The 16,491-nt window shown below is 53.5% G+C and overlaps 5 protein-coding genes across 5 annotated transcripts; 2 read left to right on the top strand and 3 right to left on the bottom strand.

The window, feature by feature from the left end:
- Nucleotides 1–2,671: 2,671 nt before the first annotated feature.
- On the bottom strand, nucleotides 2,672–3,985 carry CCMA1212_000988 (uncharacterized protein; the record flags this gene model as incomplete). Its single annotated transcript, XM_073698429.1, has 2 exons — nucleotides 2,672–3,876; nucleotides 3,934–3,985. 2 exons carry the CDS (start codon nucleotides 3,983–3,985, stop codon nucleotides 2,672–2,674), a joined length of 1,257 nt encoding a protein of 418 aa, XP_073563366.1.
- Nucleotides 3,986–5,070: 1,085 nt separating this feature from the next.
- On the bottom strand, nucleotides 5,071–5,325 carry CCMA1212_000987 (uncharacterized protein; the record flags this gene model as incomplete). Its single annotated transcript, XM_073698428.1, has 1 exon — nucleotides 5,071–5,325. The coding sequence occupies one exon, from the start codon at nucleotides 5,323–5,325 to the stop codon at nucleotides 5,071–5,073; it is 255 nt and encodes an 84-aa protein (XP_073563906.1).
- A 2,009-nt stretch (nucleotides 5,326–7,334) lies between these two features.
- On the bottom strand, nucleotides 7,335–8,999 carry CCMA1212_000986 (GDP-mannose transporter; the record flags this gene model as incomplete). The annotated part of the gene is made up of 5 exons (XM_073698427.1): nucleotides 7,335–7,777; nucleotides 7,835–8,203; nucleotides 8,257–8,347; nucleotides 8,422–8,832; nucleotides 8,991–8,999. 5 exons carry the CDS (start codon nucleotides 8,997–8,999, stop codon nucleotides 7,335–7,337), a joined length of 1,323 nt encoding a protein of 440 aa, XP_073563907.1.
- Nucleotides 9,000–11,277: 2,278 nt separating this feature from the next.
- Nucleotides 11,278–11,517, top strand: CCMA1212_000985 (uncharacterized protein; the record flags this gene model as incomplete). The annotated part of the gene is made up of 1 exon (XM_073698426.1): nucleotides 11,278–11,517. A coding segment is annotated over one exon (240 nt), but the record flags the coding sequence as incomplete, so codon positions are not given.
- A 199-nt stretch (nucleotides 11,518–11,716) lies between these two features.
- On the top strand, nucleotides 11,717–16,283 carry CCMA1212_000984 (uncharacterized protein; the record flags this gene model as incomplete). The annotated part of the gene is made up of 5 exons (XM_073698425.1): nucleotides 11,717–11,788; nucleotides 11,897–14,407; nucleotides 14,467–14,600; nucleotides 15,651–16,005; nucleotides 16,131–16,283. 5 exons carry the CDS (start codon nucleotides 11,717–11,719, stop codon nucleotides 16,281–16,283), a joined length of 3,225 nt encoding a protein of 1,074 aa, XP_073563356.1.
- Nucleotides 16,284–16,491: the final 208 nt, after the last annotated feature.

The raw sequence follows: 16,491 nt of genomic DNA, 5'->3' as shown, positions 1-16,491 counted from the left end.
GCTGAAGCTCCGACGATCGACCGTCCCCTTCTTTTCCACATGACGAAAGGTGGCAGCATCACACACGCACGCGCACACACACACATTTGCATGTGCTTTTGCGGATATGACTCGGTGTTGATCAGGAGAAAGAAGCAATTTACATGGTAGGGAGCTTTGAAACCGTGATCTACATTTCCATACGCAGGGCTGTAGAGATTCGCACATGCTGTACGGATGCATGAATAACGCGTGATGATACCAATGGATGGACGCCTAGCCTAGCCTACCTAGTAAGTCTGCCATGCTATGGAAGTTGTGGTGTGTATATCGTATCGAACTTTTTGGAAGAGCAGAAGGAGACGGGGGGGTGGGCTGCCTATCTATCCCCCGGTGGAGTAGGGATGTGCAACGGAAGGGTCTTCCGGAGGGGAAGTTTTTGGGTGTTGGTTTGTGGAGGTTTTTTTTTTTTTTTTTTTNGACCGCGCAGAAGGACTGCGGGCATTGCGTACAATCGAGCGGAACGGTGAACTGGCAGCTCTCGTTGGAGCCGCAAGACGGGCATTGGAGCTTGGACGTGTCGTCGCATTTAACGCACCCGCCAGCTCGGGGGACCAGTCTCATCACTGCCATTGACACTTTGATTAGCTATCACGGCGAGACACGGCGCTCATCTCTCTCACCTTCGTGCAGTTCCGTCAGGTCCCTCGCAACGAGGAACGATGAAGTATCCATCTTTGGCGACGGATGTTTGTGGCGATATTCGGTGGACAGTAACGGTAGGCAATGGAGAATCGGTGATTGACGCTGATGGATTCGATCCTGTCAAAACGTATTGATAATTCGACTCGGCGACAGAGAGTTGACCAAGGATGCGACGGACGATGGCGGATCGATGATACCGCGGCCTCGGAATGTCAAAAGAATCGTGCTCGTCGGACTATGTCGATCCTTTCTTCTTTTCCTCCTCGTGTATCCTCCCAAGCTGATGACGATTTGAATGGTTCGAGTTGTCGGCAAAAAAAACGAATGAACTGAAAGCCACTTGTCTCGTCGTGCAGCGATTCAAAGACAAGCGGGAATACTGAGAAAAGAGTGGACTGAGTCTAGCTCAGGAAAACAACCAAAAAAAATACCAAAGAAGAACAAAAATCAGAGACAATATGGTAGGAAAAAAGAGCGTGGGTGGTGAACAACAAAGATGCTAGATCGTGGACGAATAGAAGGGGGGGGGGGGTGTATAAGCAGGTAAGAAGGTAGTCCTCCGTGTTGGGGGTTTTGGTTTGAGGGTGTCATGTTTGATACCACGTGGATGAGAATGCCTGAACAGTCGACATCCGATTCGAATCTTCTGCTAAAGATCATTTTACTCTCACCATGCAAAATCTGATAACGATGAATACGAAGCGAGAGAAGGAAAGAAGAATAAGATGATTCCACGCAAATTAGCCAAATCTACTTTTCCATCCAACCCCCCCCTGTTCCGTCTCGTCCAAAATAGCAGTCATCCCATGAACCCGGCATTACTCTATCTAATCCCGCCTGGAAATAGGAGAAAAAGCTACCTCCTTTCAGTACCAAAGTAATAGCAGTAGGCAAAATACCCGTCTGATTTTTCAGCATCTTAGATGGATCGTTTCCAATTCAGATAACCGATACTAATAGACCAAAACAAGACCCAAGCCGAAATTGAAAACGACTGCTCTTTGGTTCCTGCAACGACAAAAGGGGGGAAGCAGTCCTCGTCGAGTTTCACATGTCTCCTCCCGCAACCCGGCAAGAATTGCCAAAAATAACTCCTAGCAGGAAATTGCTTGCAGAAATGGTCAATTGAGAAAGGCAACTGGTAATTTACCCTCTACACGTGGTTAGATGAATGCTATATGAACAATCGAGTCAAGATGGGTCATGAGATGACCGCACATGGAAATAATCGTCATCTCAATTTCTCAAGGGCCCATCTGGCATCGTCGACAATCACAAAACTTTTCTCTTTATATACAGCGACTGACTTGCCTTCTTGGCTTCAAAATCCGTTAAACTCTCCTGGTGCTGTTGCTCATGTTGTCTACAGCTTCAACAAGGACTCGTTCTCCGTCTACGTCCTTCTCATGATACGTCACGCAAGGGAGTTGGAATGGTTGACACGCGGCCACTGTCTCAGTCATTCTTCCCTACACGAGATGCAAAACCCCTTGGTACAGCTCATGAGACAGCGGGCTTGGACACCAAGTCGTCCGGTAATGGCGGCACATCGTCTGCCATGCTCTTGACATGGAGGCCAGGCATCTGAATCAGCTCACCAGCCATCATCGTTATTGGACTTCATCCACTTCATCCTCATGCGTCAGACTCAGCGTCACAACATCAGATCGAGTGCCAGTAATCATCTCTATTCAAGATTGTCAAAATCGAGCCACACAATAAATGTCGGCATTTTGCTGTGCTTCAAGCCGTGCCGCCATCTGTCATATCAATCCCTGCGACAATTGTCCCGATCAAAGACGCCATAACCCGTAATGTGAAGATCTTCTCTCATCGCTCAAGAAAGCAGGGGGTCTCCAAGAATATAGTGCGAAAAGTAGAAATCAGATGTAGAGAAATCGGAGGAGAAAAACAAAGAAAATAGGTCCACACGTCATTCACCCATGCGTATGAATGTGGAAATAAAAAGCCATCAAAATGTGATCCCTCAGTCCTTGGTCTCGTGCTCATCGCCAAACGGGCTAGATTCACGCTTTTGAGAACCGGATCTGGGGTCCTTCTCCTTGGTAGAGGCCCTCTCCCGGCTGGGCGATGGAGCCTCGATGGAGATTGAAGGGGTTGGCGGAGGGTCGGAGAATGGCCCCTGATCGGCTGTCGATGTGTCTCCCGAGCTCGTGGGAGGGGTTGGGTTGCTCGCTGAGCTTGGTGATTTTGAGATGGAGCTTCCATCCGGCTTGGAGGCAATCTCCACCATTCTCAGCCCTGAGCCTCCCAGCTTGACGACCTGAGCACGAGCCGGGGTGACGGTATTGGCATTGTTGAGGAACGTCGAGCCGACGCTAAAGTTGCTCGCCGCGCTTTGGGGTCGCAGGTGCTGGGAAGAGGTGAACTTGTCCAGGTCGAGGCTGGGAACGGGAGGCGTGTTGGGCGAGCTCGAGCCGGACTTGACGCTGACCATGGTGGGCTTGGCCCGCATACCAGTCTGGGCCGGAGTCAGGACCTGCTGCTTGCCACCCCCAAAGATGGTGGACGCAATGCTAGAGCGAGGCGGAGCAAACGAGGTGCGGTCTGAGAAGGCGGAGATGCCGGAGTAGGTCGAGTCTCGCAGGTTGCCGGGTACGAAGAAATGGGGGTTGTCAGCCGACGAGTCGCGGTAGCCTTCGGTGTGGTGCATGGGGATCGGCGGAACAGGAGGGACAAGGACGTTGGGTGACGCAGGCGTGGCTCGGTTGGTGACACCGGGAATGTAGGCGATCTGGATGATGTTGGAGGCGCGCGTGAGGACGGTCGAGGCGATGGAATGGACGGTGTGCGTAGATCCGCGGCGAGTGACCCGGTTGCCGTTCTTCTCGCCGCCCGGGATGGCGCTCTCTTCGACTCCGTACACCGACTGGGAGAGCCGCCTCTTGGGCTTGATGAGGAATCTCCAGACAAGATAGGTGATGATGGCAATGGCAGCAATGCCGCCGACGACGCCGCCGGCAATGGGCCCTGCGCTGGGCCCGCTGCTGCCTTTATCTCCGCCGCCGTCGTTGGGCGAGTCGTTGACCGCGCAGAAGGACTGCGGGCATTGCGTACAATCGAGCGGAACGGTGAACTGGCAGCTCTCGTTGGAGCCGCAAGACGGGCATTGGAGCTTGGACGTGTCGTCGCATTTAACGCACCCGCCAGCTCGGGGGACCAGTCTCATCACTGCCATTGACACTTTGATTAGCTATCACGGCGAGACACGGCGCTCATCTCTCTCACCTTCGTGCAGTTCCGTCAGGTCCCTCGCAACGAGGAACGATGAAGTATCCATCTTTGGCGACGGATGTTTGTGGCGATATTCGGTGGACAGTAACGGTAGGCAATGGAGAATCGGTGATTGACGCTGATGGATTCGATCCTGTCAAAACGTATTGATAATTCGACTCGGCGACAGAGAGTTGACCAAGGATGCGACGGACGATGGCGGATCGATGATACCGCGGCCTCGGAATGTCAAAAGAATCGTGCTCGTCGGACTATGTCGATCCTTTCTTCTTTTCCTCCTCGTGTATCCTCCCAAGCTGATGACGATTTGAATGGTTCGAGTTGTCGGCAAAAAAAACGAATGAACTGAAAGCCACTTGTCTCGTCGTGCAGCGATTCAAAGACAAGCGGGAATACTGAGAAAAGAGTGGACTGAGTCTAGCTCAGGAAAACAACCAAAAAAAATACCAAAGAAGAACAAAAATCAGAGACAATATGGTAGGAAAAAAGAGCGTGGGTGGTGAACAACAAAGATGCTAGATCGTGGACGAATAGAAAGACATCATCGGCCTAGGCGACAGTCGAGGTTGGAAAAGAAGGAAGAAAGAAACGAACGGACGGGAAGAGCTGGTTCCTGCTGTTTCGCTCGAAACGCTTGAAATGTCGTTTTCTCTCTCTCCTCTTTTTTCTTTCGTTCTGGCTGGCTGGGTGCTGATTGATTGTCGCTCGAACAGACCAGGAAGAGAGGAGAAAAAAAGAGGGCGAAGCAACGGGGTGGTGAGGAAGCGAAAGAGCGAACTGCGCTTGTTTGGGGGGGGCTGCGGCAGAGCGACATGAGCCCACTGGACGCTAAGCAGGACCGCTGCAAATTGAAGTCGAGTACTGTAGGTACCTCAGTGCTACGCCGTGCATGCGAGCGCCGCCAAAGTACCTGCCCAGCCCAGACCAGACCAAGACCTTCCAGGTAATTACAGGCATCAGCAGCGCCAAGCTTGGCCTTCCATGCAAGCAAAAAAAAAAAAAAAAAAAAAAAAAAAAAAAAACGGCCGACTGTCTGCTGCAAAGAACGCAGAAAGATGGAACCGCAGTTGACGATGGGGCCCGCGTTTCTGGCGCCAGGGGCAGCACCAGGGCACTAGAGCCGCTTGCAGCCTAGCCGCCCTCGTCTCGCACCAGGGCTGCGCACAGTGCATGTTGTCGCGCGCCCCACCCGCTGTTTTGGGCTGTTTTGGGCCAGGCCGGGGGGACGCTGTCGGGTGCCGCCGGGCGTTGCGAGGCGCTGAGTGGCCGCGGCGCGGGAGGCGGGCGGGGCGCTGCGTTGGCTGACAGACGGTACGGACACTGTACGCCGACACTGTAGCCGCCTGCGCCCTCCATTGATATTGGATTGGAATTCAGCCATGCCATGGTCGCTTGCTGCCGGCTCCAGCAGTGAATCCAGGCACCAAAAGCCCTCGGCCCTTGTTTGGCGTTTGGGAGCGTGTTGCAGCAATGTGGATTCGCGTGGGATCGGAATGGGCTCGAGATTCCCATGGACAATGCACCGCAAATGATCCTGCTTCTCTTTCCCTTTTCCTTGCCTTTCTTTGAAGCCTTGGTGGGAATCCCATCTGACGCTTGTTGATCCGCCGCTCCCGCGTGTGCACAGGGACAATAAGCCTGGGCTCTAAAAACCTACAGCATCTCCATCCGGCCCTCGAATGCACGGGAGCAGTGCGGCTGCAAGGGTTCAGGTACGAAGCGCTAAGTAAAGGTATGGGCAAAGCACATGAAAGACACGAAGCTGCCCGGCGTGGTCAAACTCCGATCCGTTCCAGCGCTTCGTAATCAAGTTATCAGATGCGCTGCCAGTCGTTCCGGGGGGCACGCAATGCAATCCGGCCAAGCTGACCCTCTGCATCACCGAGTCGCCGGCCATCGCTACGATGCTTCTGAATGAAAACACCCCACCGAGAAGAAACACGAAAATGCTGAAGCGATAAATAGCAGAAGAAGAGACGCGGACACCAAAAATAGTCGGCGCCAAGGACGCGTTGTCTCGCGTGTCACTGAGTGGCCAAACGACCCGGTGCGACTTTGGCCCAGATAAGACTCATATAACTCGGCGCCGCCTCGCAGCCCGCGTGGGACGACGACGTTCCCACTGATTCAGCCCAGCCTGCTGGATCCAATTAGTTCTCGTTGTGAAGAAGAGGACGGCTCTGCGGGAGGGTTTTTTCCAATTGCCAGCTTCTAGGTAGTATGTACTGTAGCAGTGACACTGTACCACAACATGGTAAATGGACACACAGAGAGTGCAGGGGGGTGAAGAACATTTCCATTGGCGAGCAAAGTGGCTCATTGATTGCACTCGAGATTCGTTGAAATGAACCGGCTTGCCACCAGCACCAATGGAACACGGTGTGGAAAAGGAAAAGAATAGATAGGCGGCCGTCGGTCTTTGGGGCTTCTTCTCTCCTCCCTTGCTTGCGCATCCCGGCCTCAGTTTTTGCTGCTGCGTACTTATTACTGTAAGAAAGAAGAAGAACTGCACACGCACACACACACACACACACACACCTGCAAACACACACACTCACCCGCAGCTTATCAAGTTCTCCCAGTAAATTGAACAAATTTGCCAATGCAGCAAATCAGCACTCACTCCTCCGCCATCTGACATGGCAAATGAATGTGTTGCCTTGAATAAAGGGATCCAAAGACACGCGGTTCGCACGTGCAAGTATCAACCAGCCACTTTTCCCATTCTCCGGACCAAGACAGTCTATGTAGCAGCTGGTGTTTTACTGGCAAGCAAGATAACTCTTGGATGGAGGAGAGTAGGAAATGTCATCTGAAAAGAGGCTTCTCACCGCAATGTCACCTGTACCTCGCCCTAATCCCACGCCTGTTGGTTTAGTGATGCTACGTGAGGTTGAATCCCGCAATATCCGCGGGCCACCAACTCATCGACATACGAAGAATTGCGACTCTAAAATATCACCAGCCGGTATCGCGCCGATCCTTCGTTCTGGAACATGGCCGCCCTTGGATTTTCCCTCATGGGCGGAGAATGAGCGTTTTGGGACAAGTCCGTTACAGATATACAAGAGGTTCACCGGCCATGTTTATCCAGTCTCGACGGACACTCACACAGGATGCCACGACCAGTATTGTATGTCTCGATGCTGAAAATAGATCATTCGAATGCTTCTGAAACGTCGTAATCATCGTGACAAGATGCTGCCATCCTTTATCCCTAACCTTCCCGACCTTTTCACGCACAGGCTCAAGCAATTCTAGAGTACAATCCCACAAAGATCTATAGCTTTCCCAATAGTAGCATAAATACTCAAACTCCCAACATGCCTCTCGTCCCGTCCCGGCTGCCCATCGCTCATCATTCTCTTCTCGTTTTTGGCCCGAGCTCAGCGACTTTACGCATTCGATGCGTCGTTGTTGCTCTGGGAGCTGGCGCTCATGACGGGCTTGTTGGTCACCGGCAGCGACATCTTGGCCTTTTCGCCCTGGCGGACCTTGCCCCAGGCATACACGAGACCGCTGACGAAGCCGATCAGGATGGCGGAGACGCTGCCAAAGGTAACGGGCGCGTCGAAGAAGATGAGACCGCTGACAGCGATGGGCAGCTTGTTCAGGGCGCCGACCATGGAGTAGGTCGTCGAGGACGTGACGCGGATGCACCAGGCAGACGAGTAGGAGATGAAAATGGCACACAGACCAGAGTACACCATGCCGATGATGAGCTTGGTTCGTGTCTCCTCGGGAAAGTTTCGGGCCAGGTTATCGGCAGACCAATCCTCGACGAGAAGAGAGCCAACGATCAGGACAGGGATGGTCAGGAAGTTGTTGTAGAACATGGCTAAGGGAGGATGTTAGCGTCTAATGCATCTCATCGCGTATAAAGCACATCACTCACTGTCCCAGTCTTTGAAGCCCATCTTCTTGATGACCTTGCGCATGCCCAGGACGAAGGCAGCCTGGCAGATGACGTTCAAGGCCATCCAGGTGTATCCCACTTGCAGAGTGCTGAACTCCTGAGACGCCTTTGACGAACGCCCTGCGGCATCGGCATCGGCCCACGCAGCAACAATGGAGCTGAAAATCATCAGGCCAAAGGATAGCAGGATGGTCGGGGTGACGCTTCCCCCAAACCAAAGCACCTCTCCATAGGCAATGACGATGATGGTCAAGTTCTTAAAGATGGTATACACGGGCACGGAGATGTACTGGAGCGCCTTGGCGCCAGTATAAATCATGCCAACCAGAAGAACAGACACAGGGAACCCTGGACAGAATGAGCAACTCTGCTTGTCGACAGACTGGGTGGTAAGTGCTCACATTTCTTTCCCTTCTCCGGATCAAAGGGAGACAGGTTGGTAATCAGACCAGCCTGTTTGCATGCTTGAATGGCAGCTACACAGACAATAGACTATGTTGCACGTTGGTTAGCAACCATGCTTGAGGGGACAGAGATAAGATAGACGATGAGGGGATAAGCCTTACTTGAATAGCCAGATAGAGAAAGTTCATGTTCCATGAGGAACCAGAGACGACGTATTTGTTGACGACGGTCATGCTGATGGACGACAGGCAGTAACCCAGCACTGAGGCTCCGGGGCTGTTGTCGATCTTGGACCAGTCGAAGCCGCCAGAGTGGCCGCGCGGCGACGGTGAGCGCGAGTACGCCGTCCGGACCTTGCCGTCACCACTCTCCGGGTCCCGGCCCAGGTCTCTCAGTTGGACGCCGTAGTCGTCATTCTTCTTGTCCGACATGATGAGCAGCTCACCGAGATGGACGCTCAGACAGCTGAGGTAAAACAAAAAGAAGAGGCTGAGAGCGAGCGTGAGGGTGAGTGCGTCGCTAGAGGGCTGCGGCTCCACGCGAAAGGGACTCGTAGCCAACGATGGCGCGATCTGCGTTCCGAAGGGAGGAAAAGGGAAGAGGAGGGCAATCAAACGAGAGGCTTCTTCTGGAACAACGCAAGAGATGAAGGCTATGCAAGAATCGCAGCGTTGTGAAGGACCGCTCTTTGCCGGAACACGTACGAGGACTCCCTAATACTACTCCTAACTCCGTACATACAGATTTCAGGAGAACAGAATCCTCCAAGGGTTGGGAAATTTCATCTCGATCCCTTTGTGGGGCGGACTGCCGAAAGGGGATTAGCGAGATGGGCGCACCGCCTTCGCACATTCGCACATGTGCTCCGTATCAGGTACGGAATCACTAGTGGTAATATCTAAGGTAGTTAATAGGCCTTTCAACGGGAGGTGGCAATTGCCTCGATAAATTATCACTTGTATCTATCTAAGTTTGGAGAAGAGGCAAAGACGGGGAAGGTGTGGGCGTGTTTGGTGCGAGTGCGCGTACATACGCGCGTGTGTGTCTGTCCAGACAAGCACGTATCACAAGAGTACGTAGCACACAAACCAACCGGCAGCATCTGGCGGAAGAGTCGAGGTACGGATTCGTGGTTTGGCACCGCAATCGCCATCAAACGACGACTCTTTCTGCAGAATCGTTGGCGGGGCTGCTGCAAATACAGCCATTTCAACTGTCGAGATTGGTAGTTGTGGTATGCCTGTATCTGATATAGGTACATACTGCAAATACCTAGACAATGCCGGCAGCGTGGGATCTCGGCCGTCCCGCAGCACTGGCCTTGTTCACTGTGGCCCCTCGTCGAGCAGGACATACTTTTTAGAGGTTCCTGGAACAACTGCCGGGCATCGATGCCTCTGAGATGTGGCATCACTGCATGCGTGGTTGCGCGGAAACCAGGTAGCCTGCCGTTTTCTCTAGTTGGACACGACGGATGCTCAAAAAGATGCGGAGTACGGGAGCAGCCTCGTAGATCAATGGATAGCTGCTGGTATTCTGGACACCTGCAAGTCGGATTCTACAAGGCGATCTGTCGAACAAGTCCCTGGGGTCCAAGTCGGTTGTGTCCCGAAAAAAAAAAAAAAAAAAAAAAAAAAAAGATGCTGGGCCAAGGCAAATCGACTGCTGTGCACGGACACTTCGCACTGTAAACACTGTGTAAAACCACCCTCTGGACTGCTCAGGGTCCTTACCAGGTAGTAGCCGTGAGATCAGCGGAAGGCCTTACCACTGCGGCGTAGCTTCACGCAAGGCAGCAAATATTTCTGCGAGGAAGCATACGAAGTACATACGAGGAGAGGCAGAGGGAGGCAAGCAATGCAGGATCTGCTACTTTGGCGCATGTGAGGGTACCTGGATTGTGGCTGCACCGCCTCCACAGTGCTGCGGGCGCCGATCCCTCATTGGCGGCGGCTCTAGCTGGTGCTATTTTTGGTTCGCATCAAAAGGGCTGATGAGATGAGGAGGACCCTGTGGCTGCGCTGGCGGTGCTGTTTGCTTCCGGGGCAGCATTTTTGCCTTCTTTAGACATGGGGATGGGTGGAAAATAAGCAGAAATGAAGAATATCGCTAGGGGAAATAGTAATATGCAGCAGCAGCTGTCGATATCAGGCCAGATATAGACGGATTCCATCAACAATAAGCATGCACCGCTGTGGCTGGAATCAGGAGCTTCCCGTTTCTTAAGGTACCTGTAAATAGGTACCAACGTATTTACAGCCAGCCAGTGAGCCTGCGCCGGGGAGCACACCTCCAGGTACAAGTATACAGTGCCGCCGACTGTGCTTCTCTCCCTCAGTGGGACGCAGTCAGCCGCGATCTCAAGGATTGGCCGTCAGCATCTGGTGCAATTGCAGGGCTGGGCTCCAAAGCGGAGACGGCCATGGCTATTTGCCTTCTTTTTTGTTTCCTTTGTGTCCACAGCCATACGAGATTTCGGACGTGCCAACAAAGGGGACCACCTCCAAAGAGCCCGCCGTATAGCATGGAGTTGGTACACAGTTATACTGTAGAGCCCTCGCATCGCCAGCCGGCCTCCCCTCTGACACGCCCATGACTTGGAATGCGGGCTGCCACGAGCAGCAGAAGGCAGCCAACCAGCACCTATCAACACTGTACAAACGTCTCAAGGCAACACGGGAGCTGTTGGGACCATCCTGCACAAGGGAGGGGCAACGTGATGACGACAGGTGATGCCCTTCTGCCTCCAGCCTCTGTCCAGTCACTGGTCCTGTCCTGCAGCGCCGCGACAAGAAGCACCATCGGCGCAGCCTTGGTTCAACTACGGCTGTCTCACCGCAGACGCTAAGTCGGGCTGATAAGGCGCCCTAACCCAAACGTTGCCCAGCGGACGCTTTAGAGGCTGCCCGCACACAGTGCCGGTGAGGTGGCTCAGCGTCCCCCTCAAGCCCCCCTTAGCGCAGTCCCCTATTCTGGGCCACTGTCCACTGCACTGTCCGCTGCCGCGCACTGTGCGCCCGTCCTCGTACTGTTCGAAACAAGATCCCAGGAAAAGCAAGCTGCACTTGGGGCATCTCCTGAATCGTTCGCGAGAGCCTTTTCCCTCCCCTTATTATTCTTTTGAGCCCGCTAAGCTTCGCCGTCAACCTTCACTCCTCCATCTTTCCCCAACCTTCAGTCCTACAGTCCGAGGCTGGTGCCTCATTGCTCGCATCGTTAGGGGTCGGGTTGCTTTCCGCAAACAAAGCTGGCATTGAAGCTCAATAGATTTTTTTTCTCACTTCTCAAGGGGTCCCCTTTTTTTCCTTCTTCCTACCTACATAACGTTGGCACCTATTGGGAACCTAGGCGAGAGAGCCCCATCTAGACACGAATTACGACCACAGACGCTCTTTAGCATTACGACTTCAGCAGCCATCGTCTTGATATCATTTTAGAAAAAAACAACGGACCATCATGGCTTTCAACGGTCCCGGCGGCGGCCAAGGCGGGGGACATCCGCTACAGGATCTCCCCTCGGGCAGTAGCGTGAGTAAACTACCATTATCGAGNGGGGGGGGGGGGGGGGGGGGAAGGGGGGGGACAGGGCAGGTCGGACGAGCTTGGCTAACGCTGCTTTTGTTTTCCATCGTCTAGTATCACCTGCCCCCTCACGAACAGGAGGAAGAGGCCGGACGATATCTTCTGAACGAGCCTGGCTCGCATGGCTACGAGCATGATCGACTCGGTGCCGGGACTCCTCCCGACCGCCCAGTCTCGGCTTACAGTCTCACCGAGTCCTATGCTCCAGGAGCCTCGCCCATCGGCACTCCTGGTCTGGGCAGCGACAGCGGATACGGCCAGTACGGACAGGGAGCTGGATACGACTTCCCCCGCCCCGCCTCCACTGTCCACGACAACGACGATGACAGCTGGGTGCAGAGACAGCAGCAGCCCGCCGGCGGCGGTCTGAAGCGTTACAACACCCGAAAGGTCAAGCTTGTCCAGGGCTCCGTCCTGTCCATCGACTACCCCGTGCCCAGCGCCATCAAGAACGCAGTCCAGCCTCATTACCGCGATGTCGAGGGCGGCAACGAGGAGTTCGTCAAGATGCGGTACACCGCCGCCACCTGTGACCCCAACGACTTCACCCTGAAGAACGGCTACGACTTGCGGCCGCGCATGTACAACCGTCACACCGAGCTCCTGATTGCCATTACATACTACAACGAAGACAAGGTCCTGCTTGCCAGAACTCTGCACGGTGTGATGCAGAACATCCGAGACATTGTCAACCTCAAGAAGTCGACCTTCTGGAACAAGGGAGGTCCTGCCTGGCAGAAGATTGTCGTGTGCTTCGTCTTTGACGGTATCGAAAAGGCCGACAAGAACACCCTCGACGTGCTCGCCACCATCGGCGTGTACCAGGACGGTGTCGTCAAGAAGGATGTCGACGGCAAGGAGACCGTCGCTCACATCTTCGAGTACACCAGTCAGCTCTCCGTCACGCCCAACCAGCAGCTCATCCGACCTTCTGGTGACAGCCCGCAGAATCTGCCTCCCGTGCAGTTCATCTTCTGCTTGAAGCAGCAAAACACCAAGAAGATCAACTCCCACCGTTGGCTGTTCAACGCCTTTGGCCGAATCCTGAACCCCGAAGTCTGCATTCTTCTTGACGCCGGTACCAAGCCCAGCCCCCGCTCGCTGCTGGCTCTGTGGGAGGGCTTCTACAACGACAAGGACCTTGGTGGTGCTTGTGGTGAGATTCACGCCATGTTGGGCAAGGGCGGCAAGAAGCTGCTCAACCCCCTGGTCGCTGTGCAGAACTTTGAGTACAAGATCTCAAACATCCTCGACAAGCCCCTGGAGTCTTCGTTCGGCTACGTCTCTGTGTTGCCCGGTGCCTTCTCGGCCTACCGATTCCGCGCCATCATGGGACGTCCTCTGGAGCAGTATTTCCACGGTGATCACACCCTGTCCAAGATCCTCGGCAAGAAGGGTATCGACGGCATGAACATCTTCAAGAAGAACATGTTCTTGGCCGAAGATCGTATTCTCTGTTTCGAGCTAGTCGCCAAGGCTGGCCAGAAATGGCATCTGACCTACATCAAGGCCGCCAAGGGCGAGACAGACGTTCCCGAAGGTGCTGCCGAATTCATCAGCCAGCGTCGTCGTTGGCTCAACGGTTCGTTCGCCGCCTCTCTGTATGCCCTGATGCACTTCGGCCGCATGTACAAGAGTGGACACAACATCATCCGCATGTTCTTCTTGCACATCCAGCTCATCTACAACTTCCTCAACGTCATCTTCTCCTGGTTCTCTCTGGCTTCCTACTACCTGACCACCACGGTCATCATGGACCTTGTCGGCACCCCGGTTATCGCTTCATCCAACTCGTCCGAGCACCACGGCTGGCCCTTTGGAGACGAGGCGACGCCCATCATCAACACGCTGCTCAAGTATCTCTATCTCGCGTTCGTTATCCTGCAGTTCATCCTTGCTCTGGGTAACAGACCGAAGGGTTCCAAGTTCACCTACATTGCCTCCTTCATGGTCTTTGCGCTGATCCAGGGCTACATCTTGGTTCTTTCCGTCTTCCTGGTCGTGCAAGCGTTCAACACACCCATCCAGGATCAGATCAACTTTGACTCGGGAGAAGATTTCGTCAAGAGTTTCTTCTTTGGAGCGGGCGCTGCCGGTGTCATCATCATCGCCCTCATCACCATTTACGGCCTCTACTTCATCGCCTCTTTCCTCTACCTGGACCCCTGGCACATGTTCCACTCTTTCCCCCACTACCTGTTGCTCATGTCGACCTACATCAACATTCTCATGGTCTACGCGTTCAACAACTGGCACGACGTGTCCTGGGGTACCAAGGGTTCCGACAAGGCCGAGGCTCTGCCGTCTGCCAACGTGCAGAAGGGCGAGAAGAACGAAGTAGTTGTCGAGGAAATCGAGAAGGAACAGGAGGATATCGACAGCCAGTTCGAGCAGACTGTGCGACGAGCCCTGGCTCCCTTCAAGGAGGAGGAGGAGATTGAGAAGAAGGATGTGGAAGATGGTTACAAGTCCTTCCGTACCGGTCTGGTCGTCTCCTGGTTGTTTTCCAACATCATCCTCATTATTGGTGTCACCACCGACGACTTTGCCCAGTCCGGTTTCGTGGTAAGTAGCATCTCTCGGTCGGCCTCTTCACGTAGCTTGATAACTAACCACCGCAACAGGGAACTGCCTCCAGCCGCACTGCCAACTTCTTCAAGTTCCTTCTGTACGCTACCGCCGTGCTGTCTCTGATCCGCTTCATCGGTTTCCTCTGGTTCCTGGGCAAGACGGGTCTTATGTGCTGCTTCGCCAGAAGGTAAATTCGGAACGCAAACGGGTGCGGCCCCGGGTCAGGAGAGTAGGTGAGGGTGAGGGTGAGCGCAAGCGCGATGGTTCCCCAAGAATATTACGGGCCTGCCCCAGTAGACAAATTCTTTCATATACAGATACCTTGGCTTGTAACGTTATTAAGGCATTAATGTTTTTAGCATGTTTCTTTGTTCACGGGATGGATAGGCGACTTGAGACCACCAAAAAAAGTTTTGCAGATAGCTTTGGAAGAATGTTTGTGGTGTACCAACCGAATACATGTAGAGAATGCAAGGAAGGATAGAGGGAACAAAGGGAACATATTCGAAACAATTGATGATTTATATTTTGCTCTATAAACGGGGATATATGGTGAAGATGAAGTACCAGTAGGATGTACTAGTACCTTGATAGATACTATCGGTGCGATGATTCGAAGGTTCCGCCTCGTTCTCCAGCCGCCGCATAAACTCCGGCCGCTGGCCCAGAATAATACGGAGCATTCCGTACCCCAGACGCTTACCTTAGCTTATCTTCTTATCGTCGCTGTGTGACAGCATTCAGGTCAACAAGCACCGAATCGCTCCCCGCGAATGACGGCTCTCATGGTTCCGTAAACGAAACCTCGACGATCCGAAAAAGAGCAGCTCTCCGAACACTCCTCCCTTGTGACCTGGCGGTCCAGTCGTTGCTCCTCTATTCCGTCTGATATATATCCTATCCACTCCCATCCCTCTCCATCTCTTTGCGAAACCAGGATACCGCTTCTTCTCACGTTTCTTCTTTGCCGGCAAGAACCCTCGTACCAGCAGCCGAGATGTTGAACATATGGTCTATGGTATTTCTTGGACATCATGGCCTCTGCGGCTTACCAGAGCGATTCCTAACGAGGGTTTCTACAGAAAAAGAAGCAAAAGGAGGCTGAGAATGCCGAGGGGCAGGCAGCCGGAGGCAAGCGGAAGAAGGTGACGGCGGCACAGCTGCGAGTACAAAAAGGTTGCCTTTCTCTCTCTCTCTCTCTCTCTCTCTCTTACTGCCTCTTCTCCCCCCCCCCCAGAATCTCCACCCCTTCCGGTGTAGTGCTGCGATGGCTAACGTTCTACCGCATGGCAAACGTAACAGACTTGTCAGAGCTGTCCCTCGGTTCAACGATGAAGACGGAATTCCCCGACCCGGACAACATCCTCAACTTTATCCTGTCGATCGAGCCGGACGAGGGCATGTATCGGGGGGGCCGGTTCACGTTCGACTTCGCCATCAATCAAAACTTCCCGCACGAGCCGCCCAAGGTGCTGTGCAGGGAGAAGATTTACCACCCAAACATTGACCTCGAGGGTAAAGTGTGCTTGAACATTCTACGGGAGGACTGGAAGCCCGTGTTGAACTTGAATGCGGTCATTGTGGGGTTGCAGGTATGAGAAGCTTCAGCACGTGCTCTTTTTCTTTTGCTTGAGAGGAGTTATGCGGAGATGGGGGTTTCCGAGAAAGGGTTGATGGACGTATGTGGGCTTGATTGAAGCTGACTTGAAGGATATAGTTTCTGTTCTTGGAGCCTAACGCTTCGGATCCTCTGAACAAGGAGGCGGCTGATGATCTGAGAAGCAATCGGGAAGGCTTCAAGAGGAATGTCCGGACGGCGATGAGTGGAGGCTCTGTCAAGGGTACGGTATACGACCGTGTTCTCAAATGAGTTGGGAGGGGTTGAGGAGAAAAGACACCGAGTGCTCCGTCAAGTGCAAAGGCTTGTCTCGCAGTTTGAAGAGCTTGGTATGGCGGAGAGGAGAGGAGAGAAGATGCGGCAATGGACGACGAGCAACCGACATACGCATAGAAACTTGTACCTCGTGTACATTACCCGACATCTGACACTATCCTTCGCGGAGGAGACCGTGTCTCGT

Source organism: Trichoderma ghanense, assembly GCF_004382785.1.
Source record: "Trichoderma ghanense strain CCMA-1212 chromosome Unknown scaffold_0, whole genome shotgun sequence".
Classification (NCBI taxonomy): domain Eukaryota; kingdom Fungi; phylum Ascomycota; class Sordariomycetes; order Hypocreales; family Hypocreaceae; genus Trichoderma; species Trichoderma ghanense.
This window is presented reverse-complemented; position numbering and strand designations above follow the sequence as displayed.